This window comes from Phyllobates terribilis, unplaced genomic scaffold (genome assembly GCF_046119375.1).
Source record: "Phyllobates terribilis strain yellow unplaced genomic scaffold, ASM4611937v1 Scaffold_155__1_contigs__length_4435156, whole genome shotgun sequence".
Classification (NCBI taxonomy): Eukaryota; Metazoa; Chordata; class Amphibia; order Anura; family Dendrobatidae; genus Phyllobates; species Phyllobates terribilis.
In genome coordinates, this window is record NW_027362915.1 from 3,294,218 (window position 1) to 3,318,466 (window position 24,249).

Sequence of the window (24,249 nt, forward strand, 5' to 3'; positions counted from 1 at the left end):
ATGCAGAGTGCAGGGTCTCTCAGCTGGTTTCTTCTATCATAGCTCTGCGGTGCCTGCAGGCTGTATTGCCTTTAGATCTGTGCTTCTGTAGTTCTCCTGCTCTGGTAAATCATGCAGAGTGCAGGGTCTCTCAGCTGGTTTCTTCTATCATAGCTCTGCGGTGCCTCCAGGCTGTATTGCCTTTAGATCTGTGCTTCTGTAGTTCTCCTGCTCTGGTCAATCATGCAGAGTGCAGGGTCTCTCAGCTGGTTTCTTCTATCATAGCTCTGCGGTGCCTGCAGGCTGTATTGCCTTTAGATCTGAGCTTCTGTAGTTCTCCTGCTGTGGTCCATCATGCAGAGTGCAGGGTCTCTCGGCTGGTTTCTTCTATCATAGCTCTGCGGTGCCTCCAGGCTGTATTGCCTTTAGATCTGTGCTTCTGTAGTTCTCCTGCTCTGGTCAGTCATGCAGAGTGCAGGGTCTCTCAGCTGTTTTCTTCTATCATAGCTCTGCGGTGCCTGCAGGCTGTATTGCATTTATATCTGTGCTTCTGTAGTTCTCCTGCTCTGGTCAGTCATGCAGAGTGCAGGGTCTCTCAGCTGGTTTCTTCTATCATAGCTCTGCGGTGCCTGCAGGCTGTATTGCCTTTAGATCTGTGCTTCTGTAGTTCTCCTGCTGTGGTCAATCATGCAGAGTGCAGGGTCTCTCAGCTGGTTTCTTCTATCATAGCTCTGCGGTGCCTGCAGGCTGTATTGCCTTTAGATCTGAGCTTCTGTAGTTCTCCTGCTGTGGTCAATCATGCAGAGTGCAGGGTCTCTCAGCTGGTTTCTTCTATCATAGCTCTGCGGTGCCTCCAGGCTGTATTGCCTTTAGATCTGAGCTTCTGTAGTTCTCCTGCTGTGGTCAATCATGCAGAGTGCAGGGTCTCTCAGCTGGTTTCTTCTATCATAGCTCTGCGGTGCCTCCAGGCTGTATTGCCTTTAGATCTGTGCTTCTGTAGTTCTCCTGCTCTGGTCAGTCATGCAGAGTGCAGGGTCCCTCAGCTGGTTTTCTTCTATCATAGCTCTGCGGTGCCTCCAGGCTGTATTGCATTTATATCTGTGCTTCTGTAGTTCTCCTGCTCTGGTCAGTCATGCAGAGTGCAGGGTCTCTCAGCTGGTTTTCTTCTATCATAGCTCTGCGGTGCCTGCAGGCTGTATTGCCTTTAGATCTGTGCTTCTGTAGTTCTCCTGCTGTGGTCAATCATGCAGAGTGCAGGGTCTGTCAGCTGGTTTCTTCTATCATAGCTCTGCGGTGCCTGCAGGCTGTATTGCCTTTAGATCTGTGCTTCTGTAGTTCTCCTGCTCTGGTCAGTCATGCAGAGTGCAGGGTCCCTCAGCTGGTTTCTTCTATCATAGCTCTGCGGTGCCTCCAGGCTGTATTGCATTTAGATCTGTGCTTCTGTAGTTCTCCTGCTCTGGTCAATCATGCAGAGTGCAGGGTCTCTCAGCTGGTTTCTTCTATCATAGCTCTGCGGTGCCTCCAGGCTGTATTGCATTTAGATCTGTGCTTCTGTAGTTCTCCTGCTGTGGTCAATCATGCAGAGTGCAGGGTCTCTCAGCTGGTTTCTTCTATCATAGCTCTGCGGTGCCTCCAGGCTGTATTGCATTTAGATCTGTGCTTCTGTAGTTCTCCTGCTCTGGTCCATCATGCAGAGTGCAGGGTCTCTCAGCTGGTTTCTTCTATCATAGCTCTGCGGTGCCTCCAGGCTGTATTGCATTTAGGTCTGTGCTTCTGTAGTTCTCCTGCTCTGGTCAATCATGCAGAGTGCAGGGTCTCTCAGCTGGTTTCTTCTATCATAGCTCTGCGGTGCCTCCAGGCTGTATTGCATTTAGATCTGTGCTTCTGTAGTTCTCCTGCTCTGGTCAATCATGCAGAGTGCAGGGTCTCTCAGCTGGGTTTCTTCTATCATAGCTCTGCGGTGCCTGCAGGCTGTATTGCATTTAGATCTGTGCTTCTGTAGTTCTCCTGCTCTGGTCAATCATGCAGAGTGCAGGGTCCCTCAGCTGGTTTCTTCTATCATAGCTCTGCGGTGCCTCCAGGCTGTATTGCATTTAGATCTGTGCTTCTGTAGTTCTCCTGCTCTGGTCCATCATGCAGAGTGCAGAGTCTCTCAGCTGGTTTCTTCTATCATAGCTCTGCGGTGCCTGCAGGCTGTATTGCATTTAGATCTGTGCTTCTGTAGTTCTCCTGCTCTGGTCAATCATGCAGAGTGCAGGGTCTCTCAGCTGGTTTTCTTCTATCATAGCTCTGCGGTGCCTCCAGGCTGTATTGCCTTTAGATCTGTGCTTCTGTAGTTCTCCTGCTGTGGTCAATCATGCAGAGTGCAGGGTCCCTCAGCTGGTTTCTTCTATCATAGCTCTGCGGTGCCTCCAGGCTGTATTGCCTTTAGATCTGTGCTTCTGTAGTTCTCCTGCTCTGGTCCATCATGCAGAGTGCAGGGTCTCTCAGCTGGTTTCTTCTATCATAGCTCTGCGGTGCCTCCAGGCTGTATTGCATTTAGATCTGTGCTTCTGTAGTTCTCCTGCTCTGGTCAATCATGCAGAGTGCAGGGTCTCTCAGCTGGTTTTCTTCTATCATAGCTCTGCGGTGCCTGCAGGCTGTATTGCATTTAGATCTGTGCTTCTGTAGTTCTCCTGCTCTGGTCAATCATGCAGAGTGCAGGGTCTCTCAGCTGGTTTCTTCTATCATAGCTCTGCGGTGCCTGCAGGCTGTATTGCCTTTAGATCTGTGCTTCTGTAGTTCTCCTGCTGTGGTCAATCATGCAGAGTGCAGGGTCTCTCAGCTGGTTTCTTCTATCATAGCTCTGCGGTGCCTCCAGGCTGTATTGCCTTTAGATCTGAGCTTCTGTAGTTCTCCTGCTGTGGTCAATCATGCAGAGTGCAGGGTCTCTCAGCTGGTTTCTTCTATCATAGTTCTGCGGTGCCTGCAGGCTGTATTGCCTTTAGATCTGAGCTTCTGTAGTTCTCCTGCTGTGGTCAATCATGCAGAGTGCAGGGTCTCTCAGCTGGTTTCTTCTATCATAGCTCTGCGGTGCCTGCAGGCTGTATTGCCTTTAGATCTGTGCTTCTGTAGTTCTCCTGCTCTGGTCCATCATGCAGAGTGCAGGGTCTCTCAGCTGGTTTCTTCTATCATAGCTCTGCGGTGCCTCCAGGCTGTATTGCATTTAGATCTGTGCTTCTGTAGTTCTCGTCAATCATGCAGAGTGCAGGGTCTCTCAGCTGGTTTCTTTTATCATAGCTCTGCGGTGCCTCCAGGCTGTATTGTCTTTAGATCTGTGCTTCTGTAGTTCTCCTGCTCTGGTCCATCATGCAGAGTTCAGGGTCCCTCAGCTGGTTTCTTCTATCATAGTTCTGCGGTGCCTCCAGGCTGTATTGCCTTTAGATCTGTGCTTCTGTAGTTCTCCTGCTGTGGTCAATCATGCAGAGTGCAGGGTCTCTCAACTGGTTTCTTCTATCATAGCTCTGCGGTGCCTCCAGGCTGTATTGCCTTTAGATCTGTGCTTCTGTAGTTCTCCTGCTCTGGTCCATCATGCAGAGTGCAGGGTCTCTCAGCTGGTTTTCTTCTATCATAGCTCTGTGGTGCCTGCAGGCTGTATTGCATTTAGATCTGTGCTTCTGTAGTTCTCCTGCTGTGGTCAGTCATGCAGAGTGCAGGGTCCCTCAGCTGGTTTCTTCTATCATAGCTCTGCGGTGCCTCCAGGCTGTATTGCCTTTAGATCTGTGCTTCTGTAGTTCTCCTGCTCTGGTAAATCATGCAGAGTGCAGGGTCTCTCAGCTGGTTTCTTCTATCATAGCTCTGCGTGCCTCCAGGCTGTATTGCCTTTAGATCTGTGCTTCTGTAGTTCTCCTGCTGTGGTCAATCATGCAGAGTGCAGGGTCTCTCAGCTGGTTTCTTCTATCATAGCTCTGCGGTGCCTGCAGGCTGTATTGCCTTTAGATCTGTGCTTCTGTAGTTCTCCTGCTCTGGTAAATCATGCAGAGTGCAGGGTCTCTCAGCTGGTTTCTTCTATCATAGCTCTGCGGTGCCTCCAGGCTGTATTGCCTTTAGATCTGTGCTTCTGTAGTTCTCCTGCTCTGGTCAATCATGCAGAGTGCAGGGTCTCTCAGCTGGTTTCTTCTATCATAGCTCTGCGGTGCCTGCAGGCTGTATTGCCTTTAGATCTGAGCTTCTGTAGTTCTCCTGCTGTGGTCAATCATGCAGAGTGCAGGGTCTCTCAGCTGGTTTCTTCTATCATAGCTCTGCGGTGCCTCCAGGCTGTATTGCATTTAGATCTGTGCTTCTGTAGTTCTCCTGCTCTGGTCAATCATGCAGAGTGCAGGGTCTCTCAGCTGGTTTCTTCTATCATAGCTCTGCGGTGCCTGCAGGCTGTATTGCCTTTAGATCTGAGCTTCTGTAGTTCTCCTGCTGTGGTCCATCATGCAGAGTGCAGGGTCTCTCGGCTGGTTTCTTCTATCATAGCTCTGCGGTGCCTCCAGGCTGTATTGCCTTTAGATCTGTGCTTCTGTAGTTCTCCTGCTCTGGTCAGTCATGCAGAGTGCAGGGTCTCTCAGCTGTTTTCTTCTATCATAGCTCTGCGGTGCCTGCAGGCTGTATTGCATTTATATCTGTGCTTCTGTAGTTCTCCTGCTCTGGTCAGTCATGCAGAGTGCAGGGTCTCTCAGCTGGTTTCTTCTATCATAGCTCTGCGGTGCCTGCAGGCTGTATTGCCTTTAGATCTGTGCTTCTGTAGTTCTCCTGCTGTGGTCAATCATGCAGAGTGCAGGGTCTCTCAGCTGGTTTCTTCTATCATAGCTCTGCGGTGCCTGCAGGCTGTATTGCCTTTAGATCTGAGCTTCTGTAGTTCTCCTGCTGTGGTCAATCATGCAGAGTGCAGGGTCTCTCAGCTGGTTTCTTCTATCATAGCTCTGCGGTGCCTCCAGGCTGTATTGCCTTTAGATCTGAGCTTCTGTAGTTCTCCTGCTGTGGTCAATCATGCAGAGTGCAGGGTCTCTCAGCTGGTTTCTTCTATCATAGCTCTGCGGTGCCTCCAGGCTGTATTGCCTTTAGATCTGTGCTTCTGTAGTTCTCCTGCTCTGGTCAGTCATGCAGAGTGCAGGGTCCCTCAGCTGGTTTTCTTCTATCATAGCTCTGCGGTGCCTCCAGGCTGTATTGCATTTATATCTGTGCTTCTGTAGTTCTCCTGCTCTGGTCAGTCATGCAGAGTGCAGGGTCTCTCAGCTGGTTTTCTTCTATCATAGCTCTGCGGTGCCTGCAGGCTGTATTGCCTTTAGATCTGTGCTTCTGTAGTTCTCCTGCTGTGGTCAATCATGCAGAGTGCAGGGTCTGTCAGCTGGTTTCTTCTATCATAGCTCTGCGGTGCCTGCAGGCTGTATTGCCTTTAGATCTGTGCTTCTGTAGTTCTCCTGCTCTGGTCAGTCATGCAGAGTGCAGGGTCCCTCAGCTGGTTTCTTCTATCATAGCTCTGCGGTGCCTCCAGGCTGTATTGCATTTAGATCTGTGCTTCTGTAGTTCTCCTGCTCTGGTCAATCATGCAGAGTGCAGGGTCTCTCAGCTGGTTTCTTCTATCATAGCTCTGCGGTGCCTCCAGGCTGTATTGCATTTAGATCTGTGCTTCTGTAGTTCTCCTGCTGTGGTCAATCATGCAGAGTGCAGGGTCTCTCAGCTGGTTTCTTCTATCATAGCTCTGCGGTGCCTCCAGGCTGTATTGCATTTAGATCTGTGCTTCTGTAGTTCTCCTGCTCTGGTCCATCATGCAGAGTGCAGGGTCTCTCAGCTGGTTTCTTCTATCATAGCTCTGCGGTGCCTCCAGGCTGTATTGCATTTAGGTCTGTGCTTCTGTAGTTCTCCTGCTCTGGTCAATCATGCAGAGTGCAGGGTCTCTCAGCTGGTTTCTTCTATCATAGCTCTGCGGTGCCTCCAGGCTGTATTGCATTTAGATCTGTGCTTCTGTAGTTCTCCTGCTCTGGTCAATCATGCAGAGTGCAGGGTCCCTCAGCTGGTTTCTTCTATCATAGCTCTGCGGTGCCTCCAGGCTGTATTGCATTTAGATCTGTGCTTCTGTAGTTCTCCTGCTCTGGTCCATCATGCAGAGTGCAGAGTCTCTCAGCTGGTTTCTTCTATCATAGCTCTGCGGTGCCTGCAGGCTGTATTGCATTTAGATCTGTGCTTCTGTAGTTCTCCTGCTCTGGTCAATCATGCAGAGTGCAGGGTCCCTCAGCTGGTTTCTTCTATCATAGCTCTGCGGTGCCTGCAGGCTGTATTGCCTTTAGATCTGTGCTTCTGTAGTTCTCCTGCTCTGGTCCATCATGCAGAGTGCAGGGTCCCTCTGCTGGTTTCTTCTATCATAGCTCTGCGGTGCCTCCAGGCTGTATTGCATTTAGATCTGTGCTTCTGTAGTTCTCCTGCTGTGGTCCATCATGCAGAGTGCAGGGTCTCTCAGCTGGTTTTCTTCTATCATAGCTCTGCGGTGCCTGCAGCTCTGACAGAAGATAATCCTCTGCCATGTGCATCAACAAAGTGGCATTTGCAGTTTCACTGATTTGTCCGCGTCAGAGAAAGGAGTTGGCAGCAGTGTTGCTGGGAATTGTAGTTCTAGTAGTGTACGAATAGGAAAGAAACATTATATTGAGCTTCGTCTGTATATTAACAATAAATATGCACTACGATTTGTGAAAAATAATGTGATTGTGAGAATAACCTTGTAATTCCGGCATGCGTTTTGCCCCTTTTACAGCGCCTCCAACATTTTTCTAAGGTAAAGGGGCATGGCCACCTGCCACATTACAAATATACTTTAAAGACTAGAAAACTGGCATACTTTGTAGCTAAAATGTAAAACAGCCCACAGCTGGAAAATGTTTTATTTCTGGTGCACAAACAGCCCCCAAAATGTGCCAAATGTGCCAAGAGGCATGAGCCTTTTAATAGATTGGGCTTACTTTACTCCAGCAAGCTTATAGCCGGTCTTGATAAAATCCCCAAACAAGTACCAAATATAAGTCCTGTTTTATACTATAAATTGTGGGTCAAACCTATGTGACCAAGACCTTTAGGATCATCCTCAATCCTAAAAGTGAAGGTTCCCTAATGCTGATGTAATGCATCCGCTTCTAAGGCAGCCCAGTTCATATGAATGGGGTCCCGCTGCACCCCCTGCTCAGTGTGTGCCAGGTAGATGTAATGTATTGGAGATAATGATTATCAAACGACTCCATGAGAATGCCAGAACTGATAGACATGTTGGCAAGGTTATATCTCCCACTCTTATATTCAGAATGATTTTATTCATTTGTTATCAGTGATTAAATAAATGTGATGAAATGAGACTGGGGGTAACAGCAAATGATGAGGACTGGAGAGCAAATAATGATGAATAGAGGGTAAGGGACAGCAAATGATGATGAATTAAGGGTGGGAGAGTAAAGAATTATGTGTTGAAGGTGGGGGAGAGCAAATGATGATGAATTGAGAGTGGAGGGTAGGGGACAACAAATGATGAATTGGGGTCGGGAGCAGCAGATATCGATACATTGAACATGGGGAAGAGTAAATGATGTATTGAATGTGGGGGAGAGCAAAAGATGCTGTATTGAGGGTGGGGGAGAGCATATGATGCATGGAGGGTGGGGGACAGCAGCTGATAATGAATAGAGGGTGGGGGTGGGAGAGAGAGGACATGACATAATGAATTGGGGCGAAAGGGGGCATGTAAATATAATGAATTGGGGGAGCGGCGGGTACAGAGTGGGGGGTGTTGAGGATGCAGGCGTGAGACTGGTATTGAATTTGGGAATAGAGTACATGTGCTAATTAATTTATATATTTATTGGGTGGGGGAAAGTGGCTATTAATAGTTAGTGAGGGTACAGTGATAGATTGAAATTTATATTTCGAATGGTGGGTTGCATAATACCTAATTATATATTAATGGTGGGTTCACGTGTGTATTCAGCTGCGTAGTGTAGAAGTTGGTGAAAAACTGGGGAATGTGCTCTGGAAGCGGTGCTCTAGATAACTCTGTTATTATATGCAGAGATGAGTCGTGGCTGGAAGAAGTGATGGTAGTCTGCGCTGGAAGGAAAAAAGCGATGAAGGACTAGTGTGTTACCTGTACACTGACACTACACACTATGTACAAAGCTCCTGTGTATAATGTCACCGGTGATCACTGTATTACCTGTATACTGACACTATATACAGAGCTCCTGTGTATAATGTCACCGGTGATCACTGTATTACCTGTATACTGACACTATATACAGAGCTCCTGTGTATAATGGCACTGGTGATCACTGTATTACCTGTACACTGACACTATATACAGAGCTCCTGTGTATAATGTCACTGGTGATCACTGTATTACCTATACAATGACACTATATACAGAGCTCCTGTGTATAATGGCACTGGTGATCCCTGTATTACCTGTACACTGACACTATATACAGAGCTCCTGTGTATAATGTAACTGGTGATCCCTGTATTACCTGGACACTGACACTATATACAGAGCTCCTGTGTATAATGTCACTGGTGATCCCAGTATTACCTGTATACTGACACTATATACAGAGCTCCTGTGTATGTCACTGGTGATCCCTGTATTGCCTGTACACTATACACTATATACAGAGCTTCTGTGTATAATGTCACTGGTGATCACTGTATTACCTGTACACTGACACTATATACAGAGCTCCTGTGTATAATGTCACTGGTGAGCACTGTATTACCTGTACACTGACACTATATACAGAGCTCCTGTGTATAATGGCACTGGTGATCACTGTATTACCTGTATAATGACACTATATACAGAGCTCCTGTGTATAATGTTACTGGTGATCACTGTATTACCTGTATACTGACACTATATACAGAGCTCCTGTGAATAATGTCACTGGTGATCCCTGTATTACCTGTACACTGACACTACAGTGGGGAAAATACGTATTTGATACACTGCCAATTTTGCAAGTTTTTCCACCTACAAAGAATGGAGAGGTCTGTAATTTTTATTGATTATTACATAATTAATTAGCATTTTATTGCATGGAATAAGTATTTGATACAATAGAAAAACAGAAACCTTTGTTTGCAATTGCAGAGGTCAGACGTTTCCTGTAGTTCTTCACCACATTTGTACAAACTGCAGCAGGGATTTTGGCCCACTTCTCCATACAGATCTTCTCCAGATCTTTCAGGTTTCGGGGTTGTCACTTGACAATGTTGAGTTTCAGCTCCCTCCAAAGATTTTCTATTGGGTTCAGGTTTGGAGACTGGCTAGGAAACTCCCGAACCTTGAAATGCTTCTTATGGAGCCACTCCTTAGTTGCCCTGGCTGTGTGTTTCGGGTCATTGTCATGATGGAAGACCCAGCCACGACCTATCTTCAGTGCTATTACTGAGGGAAGGAGGTTGTTGGCCAAAGTTTTGCGATACATGACCCCATCCATCCTCTCTTCAATACGGTGCAGTCGTCCTGTCCCCTTTGCAGAAAAGCACCCCCAAAGTATGATGTTTCCCCCACCATGCTTCACGGTTAGGGCGGTGTTCTTCCTCCAAACAAGGCAAGTGAAGTTGATACCAAAAAGTTCTATTTTGGTCTCCTTTGACCACATGACCTTCTCCCATACTTCCTCTGGATCATCGGCAAACTTCAAATGGGCATTGACCTGCTGGCGTGAGCAGGGGGACCTTGCGTGGCCTGCAGGATTTTAATCCATGACGGCATAGTGTGTTACTAATGGTAATGTTTGAGACTGTGGTTCCAGCTCTCTTCACATCATTGATCAGGTCCTCCCATGTAGTTCTGGGCTGATGCCTGACTTTTCTCTGAATCATCTGTAACCCACAAGGCAAGATCTTGCATGTAGCCCCAGACCGAGGAAGATAGACAGTCATCTTATGTTTCTTCCATTTTCAAATAAAATGCAGCACAGTGGGTCAGTGGTTAGGATTGCAGCCTTGCAGCACTGGGGTCCTGGGTTCAAATCCCACCAAGGACAACATCTGCAAGGGGTTGGTATGTTCTCCCTGTGTTTGTGTGGGTTTCCTCCCACACACCAAAGACATACTGATAGGGAATTTAGATTGTGAGCCCCGATGGGGACAGTGCTGATAATGTGTCTGAATTGTAAAGTACTGTGGAATATGTTGACGCTATATAAATAAAAAAAATATTATTAATTGTGCCAGCAGTTGTTGCCTTCTTAACAAGTTGCTTGCCTATTGTCCTTTAGCCCATCCCAGCATTGTGCAGGCCTACAATTTTGTCCCTGGTGTCCTTAGACAGTTCTTTGATCTTGGCCATGGTGGAGAGGTTGGAGTGTGATTGTGTGGACAGGTGTCTTTTATACAGGTAATGAGTGCAAACAGGTGCAATTAAAACAGGTAATGAGTGCAGAGTAGGAAAGCTTCTTAAAGAAAAACTAACAGGCCTGTGAGAGCCAGAATTCTTGCTGGTTGGTAGGTGGTAAAAAACTTATTTCGTGCAATTTATTTAAAAATCATACAATATGAGTTTCTGGTTCTTATCTTTAGATTCTGTCTCTCAGAGTTGAAGTGTACCTGCGATAAAAATTACAGACCTCTCCATTCTTTGTAGGTGGGAAAACTTGCAAAATCGGTAGTGTATCAAATATTTATTTTCCTCACTGTATGTACAGAGCTCCTGTGTATGTTTTCAGCGGTGAGTTACTGTATTACCTGTACACTGACACTATATACAGAGCTCCTGAGTATAATGTCATCAGTGATCCCTGTATTACCTGTACATTGACACTATATACAGAGCTCCTGTGTATAATGTCACTAGTGCCAATATGTAGTCTGGTCATGGTGTGGCGGTATTTGTCCCTTGTATGTGGTATTGTTCGGTCACTATGTGGTGGTAATATGTGGTCTGGCCATGGTGTGCCGGTATTTTTCCCTTATATATGGTACTATTGGTCATTTTACAAAATGTACCATATATACTAGAGTATAAGCCGAGGTACCTAATTTTACCACAAAAAACTGGGAAAACGTATTGACTCGAGTATAAGCCTAGGGTGGGAAATGCAGCAGCTACTGGTAAATTTCCGCATCCTGGTACGCATTGCTCCCTCATCCCCAATCCTGGTATGCATGGCCCCCTCATCCCCAATCCTGGTATGCATGGCCCCCTCATCCCCAATCGTGGTATGCATGTCCCCCCCTCATCCCCCAATTCTGGTATGTATGGTACAACTCATCCCCCAATCCTGGTATGCATGGCCTCCTAACCCCAAATCCTGGTATGCATGGCCTCCTCATCCCCCAATCCTGGTATGCATGGCCTGTTCATCCCCCAATCCTGGTATGTACGGCCACATGACTGCACACACAAAAAAATAAACACATATACTCACCTTCCTTCCTCACCTATGCTCCAGCGCTGCATCCTGTTATGCTGCAGCTCATGTCAGCATCTGAGCAGCGCACGGCGTCACTGCCATGCGCTCTCAGACACTGATGTGAGCTGCCGGCATATTCACTCCTCTCCACGTCGGGATTATGTGCATGGAAAGGAGCGAATATGCATTCTCTTTAGTAGCAAGCACCATTAGCAGGAGCAGCGGCACAAAAAATGTGCTGAAAAACTTGGCTTATACTCAAGTATATACGGTATGTGACGAATTCCCTTAAAGAAAAACAAATAAAAATGCCTAAAAAGAGTATTGGATATTTTAACAAATTTTTAATAAGTTAAGGAAGAGTAGGTTACTGCCAAAGGAGTCTACCCTTGTTGTGGTGGCAGGCTTAAAACAATCTTTTGGTCAAAACAAAAGCTGATGGCTATGTGTGTGATATGGTGTTCAATGGGAACTGTTAATGTGCGATTGGTGAAGATGTGGCGCAGAAGTGGAGTTTTTCCAAGAGTGGGAGGTGTTGAGGCTAGGCTGGGGGTGGAGCCTGGGCAGTGGGAGGTGTTGAGGCTAGGCTGGGGGTGGAGCCTGGGCAGTGGGAGGTGTTGAGGCTAGGCTGGGGGTGGAGCCTGGGCAGTGGGAGGTGTTGAGGCTAGGCTGGGGGTGGAGCCTGGGCAGCGGGCGGTGTTGAGGCTAGGCTGGGGGTGGAGCCTGGGCAGTGGGCAGTGTTGAGGCTAGGCTGGGGGTGGAGCCTGGGCAGTGGAAGGAGTTGAGGCTAGGCTGGGGGTGGAGCCTGGGCAGTGGGCAGTGTTGAGGCTAGGCTGGGGGTGGAGCCTGGGCAGTGGGCGGTGTTGAGGCTTGGCTGGGGGTGGAGCATGGGCACAGTCTCAAGGAGGCCTGAAAAATTTGCCAGTATGGGGCCTTGAACTTGCCGGTGGCAGCCCTGCAAATCTAAAAAGAGATGTCTAATCAAAGCTTATCTTGCTGAAAAAGCAGTAAACAATATATTGTTTTTGTATTAGAAATCAGCAATTCAGATGAATGACTGTCCAAGTGTCCATATAATACAAGGAGTGCTATGGTCTGCCAGAGAAGCTCAGTAACAAAAAACAGTTACAAACTCCCCTCAGAACAAGATCATTGAAGAATGAAATGAAGAATTTATCAATCAGCAAGGAAACAAGCCGCCATAGAAGCCACATAGTCCTTTACAGTCCCAGGTATTTTAATGTTTTTAATGTTTACCAACTATTCAGGAAGAAGGCCATTTAGTCCCTTATTCACATTGACGTCACTGACACATGGTAAGGTTTTAATACTAGAGGTTAGGACCATCCCGCTTTGGGTACACCTTAACGCTGGTGGGATGGCTTTTACGCTTTTTTACCAAGTACTCCATGTTATTTCTATGCACTATTGCTTTTACTCACAGCAGGGTATATGTGCATTTTGTTTCTGTCTCAGGTTTTGGACATTCTTTAGGAAGTATACTGTTAGGATTTGCCAAATTTATTCGTATACAAAATATTAACCAAAGTTGTACAGAAAATGAAATAATCATATACGACTCTGGTTTAATGTAATACTATATAGTGTGCATTAAGATGAATTATAAATTCAATGGTCATTCTCAACCTATTAAAGATAAAGGCCCTGATTCATTAAGACTGGCCTTTTGTACATCAATGTTAATAATGAGCGCCCTGGAGTAAGTTGCTATTCTTAATGAATTAGGAGCCGTACGCCACCCCAAGACATATCCAGTAGCCCTGAGCTGGTGTAGATGGCTGTAGTAATTGACACTACTTTGTGGCTCCTTTCATGGTGAATTTGTCGGGTTTGCACGCTCACGACCAGTCCAAGTTCCACCCACTTTTGGAAAAGCTGGTGAAGCCGGCCAGTAATGGTCTAAGAATGACAAAAGTTGCCAAATTTTTTCACAACTTCAAGTAGCACAAAAACTGCAATCAAGGCATTAGTTTTATTATTTTTTTAAAGTTAAATTGTATTGCAAGATGTAAAAACAGTTAATGTGTCAAATGCCGTCATTTCTATTCCAATGCTTCAGCATCGCTTATTATAACCTTCCATACGAGTCTCAAACTCACTAAGTCCCACAAATGATATGGCGATATGTCAGAAGAAAGTTACACAGTAGGGTCACTTTAATTAAACATTGACCGCAAAAGACCCCAGTTTAACGTGGCACTAACAAATCTGTGATTCTCCTCCCATGAACAGTTAGAAAATCTTGATGCCGCTGACAAAAGAGCAGCTTTCCCCCAAAAGCAGCGGCCGCACATCACTTTATATTGGAAGGAGCTTACTCCTTTCCACAGTCAGGAGCGTCCTCAGACCAGTGTCAGACCTAGTAATGGGAGCTGAAAAACTGCATCATAAGCAGAATGAGTTCCACACACAATTACATCTGGAATATTTTTTCTGTTAATCTTGTAGGTAAAAATCTTAAGGCTACAAGCCTCGGTTCCTCAAGAGACAGTGGTAAGTGCATTATATTCTATAGGCAAGCTTAATAGTTGCAGAAAATAACTTTTCACAATGGTCCTATGCTGACATCTAGTGGCGAGAGGTTTATTATTACAGGTATCTGACTTTCCCCATTGCCACTGCTCTGCTCCGTTCTAGGTTGAAAGTTCACTGAAGATAGCTAGCTATTATAGTCCTAATGTGTTGGTAAGAATTTGTAGTTTGGAAGGTGGATGGCAGCTTCACTCTGATCAGTCGTCCTCCATAGTGACCATGAGGAGGACTAACACCAGGGGGAGCTAGAGAGCAAACCATTCTAGCAGTATTCTGCTTCTGGATTTTACCCGTCAGTGCAGACCAATGTCATTGTAAGCCGCTATGAAACCAGCTACAAAGATCTGCAGATGTCACTGAGACACTCACACGTCATCATTGGCTCTGTGCACACAATGTCCTAGGTTTAATATCAGCAAGTTACAATTTAATGTGGTTCCAGATAGAAAAGCAACAGAGAATACGACCGATACAAATCTACGCCTCTTACTGTGTTAATACAATGGTTATCTGCAGGGAATTTGTTGGTTAATTGCCCAGTGTAACCACAACTGGATCCATCTCTGCAGCGGATAAGCTCCTTCACTTAGGAGGAATGTGAAATGTTAGGGCTGATGCCCCCTAGAAATCCAGCAGTTCTCCTTCATTTCTCTAGCAGAGAGGAATATTACTCAGTGCACTGGCAGAACTACAAGTACAAAGTGTTTCATTGCTTTGGAAATGGCAACCTTTTTTTTTTTCCCCACACCAAAAGTTCATGACTTCTTTTGAGGACCACGCAGATGAAGAATTCTCCACCACTTGCCGAAGCTCTTCAAACAAGGGGCCAAGTTCTTTTTCCAAACTAAGGATTAGACCTAAAAAAAAATATATATGAATAAATAGTGAAAATTGACTGCAGAAGTCCATATTTCTATGTATATTCCAGCTGTTGGCAGACTACAAGCTGCTGTAGACAATATGTGTACTCCGATTTCAGGGCAGAAAGTGGGAACCTGAAACTTTCCATCATCCGGCATAAAACTGCATCAAACGGTAGAAATGAGAGGAACCTGTTATGGGAACTGCTCTTTGTCCAACTGCTTAAAGGGGATATTGAGTGAAGACAAGTTCTGTAACTTACTGATCGTGGAGGTCGTGTCGCACTGTTTGGAAGCAGAAGGAACTTTAATCCTCATTACAAAATGAAACTAATATTATGCAGATAGAACTAACACTTGACTATGTTGAGCCAGTTGTGACATTTGTTAGTGGCTGATAACTGGTCAGTGATGACTAGCCCACTGTGTAATCTTAGTTCAGGTGGACAATATGGTAGACATAGTGCTGGATGCGTCTGAGACTGGTTATTGATGGCATTTGTTGTGCAGTGTAATTACTATTGTAGTGGCTTCCATTCAGAGCACACATGAAGCCAATACATTTTGGCTAAAGGGATTCTCCAAAGACGAGTTATCACTTATTGATTAGTGGGGGCAAATCAAGAAATTTTTATCCCCAACAGGGTACTTTTATCCTCATTAAAGTTCATCAGCAGTGCACATGCCTGATTGCAGGACCATTCGTTCTCTATGGGGCGGCCAGAAAAAGCCGAATGCAGCATTCCACAGCCCACAGGGAATGAGTAGAGCAGCGGTCAACCATCTTTCTAATGGGCATGAAAGTGCCCCCTTTTACCAATCGGTGCAGGTTGCAGTGGTCATACCTCCACCGATCAATCAGTTATCAGCTACCTTGTGCATAGGCGGTTACTTGTTTTCACCAGACAGATTTTAAGCAAATGTTTGATGTGAGAGTCAATTTAGATCCATTGCTTCCATTCAGCTGAATGATGGGCGTGCTATCCTCTGAAGAATAGGACACCCGTATTATAGTCCAGGAAAGCGGGCACAAGTTGCAAGTGGATCTGCCAGGACTAGTGTTGAGAATTGGAGACCAGAGCACTTTTTTGACGTTAAGTATAAGTTATATATTTTTCTAAACACATCTAAAAATATTTTAAGGACACTTTACTAGTATTTTTTGTTGTTGTTATTGCACTGACTGCACATTTTAAATTATCTTTGTGTAAGGACCACATCACACCATTACTGGATACAGAACATCTACAGTATCATTAAGGGATCAGTAGTTGTATCTCATCAACTCTGACAAGAACCAAGAACCATTTCATGTAAATTGGGACAGGGTAGATTGGATTTTCTCCTCGGCTTCCAGTTGAGAAATTCTTCTTTCACAACAGACATACAGTACAGACCAAAAGTTTGGACACACCTTCTCATATAAAGATTTTTCTGTATTTTCATGACTTTGAAAATTGTACTTTCACACTGAAGGCATCAAAACTATGAATTAACACATGTGGAATTATATACTTAACAAAAAAGTGTGAAACAACTGAAAATATGTCTTATATTCTAGGTTCTTCAAAGTAGCCACCTTTTGCTTTGATGACTGCTTTGCACACTCTTGGCATTCTCTTGATGAGCTTCAAGAGGTATTCACCGGAAATGGTCTTCCAACAATCTTGAAGGAGTTCCCAGAGATGCTTAGCACTTGTTGGTCCTTTTGCCTTCACTCTGCGGTCCAGCTCACCACAAACCATCTCGATTGGGTTCAGGTCTGGTGACTGTGGAGGCCAGGTCATCTGGTGTTGCACCCCATCACTCTCCCTCTTGGTCAAATAGCCCTTACACAGCCTTGGAGGTGTGTTTGGGGTCATTGTCCTGTTGAAAAATAAACGATGGTCCAACTAAACACAAACCGGATGGAATAGCATGCCGCTGCAAGATGCTGCGGTAGCCATGCTGGTTCAGTATGCCTTCAATTTTGAATAAATCCCCAACAGTGTCACCAGCAAAGCACCCCCACACCATCACACCTCCTCCTCCATGCTTCACGGTGGGAACCAGGCATGTAGAGTCCATCCGTTCACCTTTTCTGCATCACACAAAGACACGGCGGTTGGAACCAAAGATCTCAAATTTGGACTCATCAGACCAAAGCACAGATTTCAACTGGTCTAATGTCCATTCCTTGTGGTGTTTAGCCCAAACAAGTCTTTTCTGCTTGTTGCCTGTCCTTAGCAATGGTTTCCTAGCAGCTATTTTACCATGAAGGCCTGCTGCACAAAGTCTCCTCTTAACAGTTGTTGTAGAGATGCGTCTGCTGCTAGAACTCTGTGTGGCATTGACCTGGTCTCTAATCTGAGCTGCTGTTAACCTGCGATTTCTGAGGCTGGTGACTCAGATAAACTTATCCTCAGAAGCAGAGGTGACTCTTGGTCTTCCTTTCCTGGGGCGGTCCTCATGTGAGACAGTTTCTTTGTAGCGCTTGATGGTTTTTGCAACTGCACTTGGGGACACTTTCAAAGTTTGCCCAATTTTTCAGACTGACTGACCTTCATTTCTTAAAGTAATGATGGCCACTCGTTTTTCTTTACTAAGCTGCTTTTTTCTTGCCATAATACAAATTCTGAGAGTCTATTCAGTAGGACTATCAGCTGTGTATCCACCAGACTTCTGCACAACACAACTGAAGGTCCCAACCCCATTTATAAGGCAAGAAATCCAACTTATTAAACCTGACAGGGCACACCTGTGAAGTGAAAACCATTTCCGGTGACTACCTCTTGAAGCTCATCAAGAGAATGCCAAGAGTGTGCAAAGCAGTTGTAATGCACACGCCCGGGATGAGAGGCGTGGATTCCACTGGACCGTGCCGGAGAGTGAATGCCTGGAGGGGCGTAACTAGGTATTCACCCGATCCGACCAGGGTCGCACGACGGCATACGACGCCAGTGCACCAAGGAGGAACCGAGCAGAGGGACCAGGTGCTACTCCAGGACAGACCCCGGACACGGCTGTTGACCCACACAGGGGAATACAGGAACAGACTGGTTAGACTGGCACACAGACTGGTGGGTATAGGCAGGCACGACTGGTATGCAGGCAGGCGGGTATGCAGGCAGGGGGGTACAGGCAAGCACGGCTAGAGTGCAGACAGGGAGGCGCTAGCAGGTAGGAACACAGGCGGGATAGGACCCAGTACACACTGGGACTCAGGAACAGAACCACAGATGTGGCGGACAAACACAGCAGAGTGAGGCCGCCCAGAGAGGTGAGCGAGAGCAGGGCAGGACGAGACCGCCTAGAGCGGTGAGCGAGAGCAGGGCAAGACGAGACCGCCTAGAGCGGTGAGCGAGAGCAGGGCAGGACGAGACCGCCTAGAGCGGTGAGTGAGAGTAGAGCAGGACGAGGCCGCCTGGAGCGGTGAGCAAGAGTAGAGCAGGACGAGGCCGCCTGGAGCGGTGAGCAAGAGTAGAGCAGGACGAGGCCGCCTGGAGCGGTGAGCAAGAGTAGAGCAGGACGAGGCCGTCTGGAGCGGTGAGCAAGAGTAGAGCAGGACGAGGCCGCCTGGAGCGGTGAGCAAGAGTAGAGCAGGACAAGGCCGCCTGGAGTGGTGAGCAAGAGTAGAGCAGGACAAGGCCGCCTGGAGCGGTGAGCAAGAGTAGAGCAGGACAAGGACATCTGGAGCAGTGAGCAAAGGGAGAGCAGGCTAGAACCGCCGGAGCGGTGAGAAAAGGCAGAGCAGGCTAGAACCGCCGGAGCGGAGAGCAAAGGCAGAGCAGGCTAGAACCGCCGGAGCGGTGAGCAAAGGCAGAGCAGGCTAGAACCGCCGGAGCGGTGAGCAAAGGCAGAGCAGGCTAGAACCACCGGAGCGGTGAGCAAAGGCAGAGCAGGCTAGAACCGCCGGAGCGGTGAGCAAAGGCAGAGCAGGCTAGAACCGCCGGAGCGGTGAGCAAAGGCAGAGCAGGCTAGAGCCGCCGGAGTGGTGAGCAAAGGCAGAGCAGGCTAGAACTGCCGGAGCGGTGAGCAAAGGCAGAGCAGGCTAGAACCGCCGGAGCGGTGAGCAAAGGCAGAGCAGGCTAGAACCGCCGGAGCGGTGAGCAAGGCAGAGCAGGCTAGAACCGCCGGAGCGGTGAGCAAGGCAGAGCAGGGGGGACAGGGCTCTGTTCACTCAGAACAGACAAGAAGGGAAAGGCAGAACCAGATACCCACAGGGTACTTGCAGTGAAGTAGCGAGTGGACCACAAACTCACAAACGGGAGTACAGTGACAACGAGCAGGAGTAAGGTACGAGTTCAGACTCTGCAGAAAAAGGAAAGGTACGGACATAGAGAAACACGGGAAAACAGGCTAGAAGATTATACAGACAAGAACAGACACAGTAGCAAGATACAGGAGCGGGTCTAGGAATGCAGCCCCTAGAAGGTGGGAACAGGCCAGGAGCGTGTTCAGACAGGACAGACTAGATACAGGAGCGGGTCTAGGAATGCAGCCCCTAGAAGGTTGGAGGAACAGGCTAGGAGCGTGTTCAGACAGGACAGACAAGATACAGGAGCAGGTCTAGGTATGCGGCCCCTAGAAGGCGAGACGAACAGGCAAGGAGCGTGTTCAGACAGGCCTGGAAATACAGCCTCCAGGATAGGCAGACAAGAGAACACAGAAGGGGACCTGGCACATTCAGAGTGAAAGACCACACTGAATGAAACACAATGCTCAGGCAGGGATTCATTGGAGCAGCTGGGTTAAATACCAGATGACAGACAGAAATAGGCTGGGCACGCACAAGGGGTGTGCCTGCAGCAGGTACAAAAAGCAGGAAGTGATCGGGCGCCGCCCTTAAGCAGCAGACACAGAGGCAAGCAGACAGCATGGAGGGAAGCCAGGCTAGCAGACTGGACTGGAGATCAAGTGCGCGCTCTTGCACAGTGGGAGATGGACCACTATGCAAGGACGCCGCCAGGTATGTTACAGCAGTCATCAAAGCAAAAGGTGGCTACTTTGAAGAACCTAGAATATAAGACATATTTTCAGTTGTTTCACACTTTTTTGTTAAGTATATAATTCCACATGTGTTAATTCATAGTTTTGATGCCTTCAGTGTGAATGTACAATTTTCAAAGTCATGAAAATACAGAAAAATCATTAAATGAGAAGGTGTGTCCAAACTTTTGGTCTGTACTGTACACTGCACCTTTTATCGGGCTAGACATGTAAATACAATGTAAATAATACAGAAGAACGCCTACCTGTATTGGCATTGCTGCTAGCTATGAAGCTCACAACCAACGGCAATCTGTTAAACTGGACAACCTGAAACACAAATCAATGACTTACAGACAATAGAAATGAAGTGATACTTATAACCTCCATATTTCCATGCTGCTTAAAGGCGTTTTCTATTGTGTAAATGATGCTTTACTGTACAATGAACATGGAAAACACTTCCAATGGATCCCTATGAACCGTAATGTGAGGTATGCATGGAGAAAGTGACTTGTGGACCACAAAGAAAACACAGTGAGATCCAGTTAATGTCAGTGCAATGAGGACTGAAACAGCAATTCTAAAAGGAGGATGGGCCTATTAATATGTCTATTAACACCGGCACTTTACACACAATCCTCATAACAAATGGAATTAAAACAAAGTGTTTCATCAGGGTTTAGCTTGTTCTTGGACCCCACGCTTTACTCCCCCTCCCCAGGTGCAGGGCTGAGTCTCCACCATAGCTCTCGGTAACGGATATGGGCTGCAGCGCTGACATCATGTCGACAGCACACCAGCAAATCAGAGAGCTCAGTGGCTTGGCGGTGTAGACAAAACACCCCACTCAAAACACCTGAGCTCACTGACTGGCTGCCAAGCTGCTGATGTGACATCGGCCCCGCAGGTAATACTGGACACATGGAGCAGCCGGAGAGGCTCAGCACCGGACCGGAAGAGGGTGGCTTACACCAGACAATTTTACAATCGTTTTATAACAAACTGCACCCAGGGATCACGATTTTCTGATTTGGGACAATCTCTTTGAGAACTTTGGAAAATATTTACAATCTACATATCTAAAGCCAACTGTATAGCAGGTCAGACAGACCTGCCCGAAAATACCTGCCCCCAAAAAACTCTAAACCAGAAGATGATACCACTTGAATCTGGTTGGGATGAGCATGTCCATCACCACCACCGATCGTGATAATCACACCTGATGCTCACAAAGCCGTCCTGGGTCTACAGCCTTACCTACCTGATACGTGGTGTAGTAACATATGATGCTTTTGTTTTCGGAGAGTCCCAGCTTGCTTCCCTGGTCAGTGGCCAGTGCAAATGTGGATAGGAAACATGGCCTCAGAGCATGTTCAGGGGAATTCTCATTTGCAACTGATAAAGAAAACAGCAATAAGTGTTTGAATGTGAACATTTCTATAATCCAGTCTCCTACTTTTGGTTGATGAGGTACAAGCAGCCCAAAATGGCTGTACACAAATAGAGGGTCCTGGTTTGGCTTTATAGCCCAAGTCATGTGGCATGGCTCTTTACAACTCTGGAGCAAATGCATGTACCTGTATGTTCGTACTGGGGTCTGCATGTGTGGAGGGGGCTCAGCTTGCGCCATATACCGGCTGCTATACAGCCACCATCAGTCTTCAGCAGCAGCGCTTGTTCCAGTCGCTGATGTTTAACTGCCTAGGCGCTGCTGTCAATCACTGGCAGTGGCAGTTAAATAGAGCAATCATAGTTTTGCAGTATATAGAAAAAGCAAAGGATCACAGGTTTTCAAGTCCTCTAAGCGGACTAAAAAATAAAGTAAACTAATTGTATTAAGATTCATATCACCCTCTTTTTCCTTTTAAAAATAATGAAAGTGGTTTCCAACTTCAGATTTTGATGCAGTTTTTGAAGCCAAAACCAAGAGTGGATTAAAAAAAGAGACATCTACCATTTATTATTCATTTCTGGCTTTAGCTACAAAAACCGCTTAAAAAAAAAAAAAAAAATCTCAACATGGAAACAAACCCATCCACTACTTTTACATTGATGCCCCATGCGTAGGATAGAGCATCAATGTCTGATCAACTGGGGTCCCACAACCAGCACCCCTGATGATCAGCTGTAATCGGTGCTGCCGGACGGAAGTGCTTACTTGCAGATCTTGGCCGCCTAGTTGTAGTGGCCGCCGTGGAGTACTACACATCCGCCTCTTATTAAATTGAACTGAATAGGAGGCGAATGTGAAGTACCCTGTGGTGGCCACTGCAACTTGATGGCCAAGCTCCGCAAGTAAGCACTTACAGCCGGCGGCACCGATAACAGCGGATCGGCGGGAGTGCCGGGTGTGGGACCCCAACCGACCAGACATTGATGTCCTATCCTATGGATAGGGCATCAATGTACAAGTAGTGGACAACTTCTTTAATCTCAATTATCATTATGGCTGAAATTATTAGATTGAGTTCCAATATTGGCAGGAACAAATCTGCTGGTCAGATAGTTCCTTGTGGGCTCACCAGTGGTTCATCATATCCGCATCATTAATTTGGAAGTTTGAGATAACAGTTGAGGTGTGTAACCTAGCTGTAAGAGTGGGTATAAGGGCAGAGAACCACATTACAGCAGAACTGCATGCCGAGACATGCATGTCCATTCTAGTTCCTTACCTTTAATTACAGGTACCCCATCTCTGTCTGACACTACAATGGCATGAAGTCCTTCAACACTAATAAAACAACAATCAAAAGGTTATGTTAGTAATAGACATAATTTACTACACACCTCACATCAGAATGACCATTGTTAACGAGCCAACGCATGGGCATTGGTATCAGAAATAAAGGCCCCAGAGACCAGGCTGTATCGTCAGAGAGAGGAGGGCAGGAGTTTTGTTATTCAGACCTTGGGAGTTGAGGTCTTAAATTATTAAATATAATTACATAATAGCAATCATTAATCATACGAAAAACTATGGAAAGAAAGTACCTTGGAAGTTTTTTGTAAAGGAACCTTCTCAAGTCCTTGGAAAAGAAAAGAAAAAGCAGATGAGTATGGGTACCCATATCTAACCAAGAACAGGATGGCGGGCTTCAGAATGTTAGCCAATGCAAAGTGGAACTCCTGTACTCCTGACAGGCAGAGGCCCGGGAGGTAACACCATCACCTATCCAGCTATTATGGCATATCCTGTGCATATACCATGAATGCTGGAGATTAAAAAACCCTTTGATATGAGAGATCAAACCTAAGCTTTCATAATATTGGATGTTAAGATAAAAAAAATGTAGTAGATAAACCACTTCCCGTCAAAGCACTTCCTAATGGAACATGCCCATTGACATTAGGACTTGCATCTTCATCCTGGAATCATGATCCCAGGGCTCCATCCAACAGTGCTCACTACCCACATCAAGCAGGGACCCAGCAGTGAAAGGGTGCACTGTCAGCACTCTGCCGCTGCTCCGTTAACTCCTTACATGCCATGGTCACTGGAGATATTAGATCCGACTGGAGACCCCATCTAATAGGCGGCCTGCCAATATAACACACACAGGCTGGACATTGAACTGCACTAATGGATTATTTATGCAACTAACGCATTGCGTGTTCCCGTTGTGAAACTAATCATTTACAAAAATGTTGAAAAACAGGTTTTGTTTTCCCAATAATTTTTTTTTATCAAATAAAAAACAAATTCCAACAAAAAAAACCACACACATTTGTCATTTTATCACAAAAATAAGGATGACCAAAAAGACTTACATATCCCAAAATAGTACCAATAAAACACGTTATGATCCTAAGAATATGAAAACAATAAAACAGAAAAAAAAGATTTGTTTTTACAGAGGGGTGTACTCATTTGTGGGATCCCGATCCATCAGCCAAGTCAGTAGTCTCTGGCCTCTGGATAGGAGGCTCGCAAATCTCTTACTTTGGAGGGGTCCCTAACGTGGCTTTTGATTAGTCTGGCTGGTGCAACGTCATTAATGTGTCATCAGTAGTGTTGAGCATCCGATGCTGAAATATCGGGTATCGGCCGATATTCGCGGTATCGGAATTCCGATACTTTTGCAATATCGTATACCGGAATCGGAAGTTTCCATAATGCAATGAGCCAGTTTCATTTTATTCAGCCAATGAGGATCCTAAGAAGTGTGGGCACATCCTGTTAGGCATGTAGGCTTCTTAACTAATTGCATGGCTGTGATTGGCTGCTGAAATGATGTCATGATGCACTATAAAAGCCGCCGCCACCATTTTGAGCTCACTCTGCTGTGAATTCAGTTAGGGATAGGACGCTGTTGTTCTCAGGGACAGTTTTAGCTACCTATTAGCTCTATTCTGCTTTACCCAAGCTACTTTATAAATCGCTGTGCCTTGCAGCGCTAGTGCACAGTTCTCTGTGCTGTTCACGGCTGTCTGCAAGGTCTCTGTGTGTGAGTGCAGCTCACGCTGTAGTG

The 24,249-nt window shown here is 46.4% G+C and overlaps 1 protein-coding gene across 1 annotated transcript; it reads right to left on the reverse strand.

Moving 5' to 3' along the window:
- Positions 1-14,235: 14,235 nt before the first annotated feature.
- On the reverse strand, positions 14,236-23,254 carry LOC141206973 (ragulator complex protein LAMTOR3-like). Its single transcript, XM_073664335.1, has 5 exons — positions 22,772-23,254; positions 22,453-22,511; positions 21,042-21,175; positions 20,044-20,107; positions 14,236-14,806 (listed from the first exon to the last, which is right to left on the reverse strand). Exons 1-5 carry the CDS (start codon positions 22,846-22,848, stop codon positions 14,601-14,603), a joined length of 540 nt encoding a protein of 179 aa, XP_073520436.1. The 5' UTR covers positions 22,849-23,254; the 3' UTR covers positions 14,236-14,600.
- Positions 23,255-24,249: the final 995 nt, after the last annotated feature.

Excerpts from the sequence above, each read along its gene's own strand:
- LOC141206973 (XM_073664335.1), bottom strand. The coding sequence starts at position 22,848 with ATGGGTACCCATACTCATCTGCTTTTTCTTTTCTTTTCCAAGGACTTG. Across the intron at positions 21,176-22,452 it reads TGGGGTACCTGTAATTAAAG|TTGCAAATGAGAATTCCCCT; the intron begins GTAAGGAACTAG and ends TTTCTTTATCAG. Across the intron at positions 20,108-21,041 it reads GTTACTACACCACGTATCAG|GTTGTCCAGTTTAACAGATT; the intron begins GTAGGTAAGGCT and ends TTTGTGTTTCAG.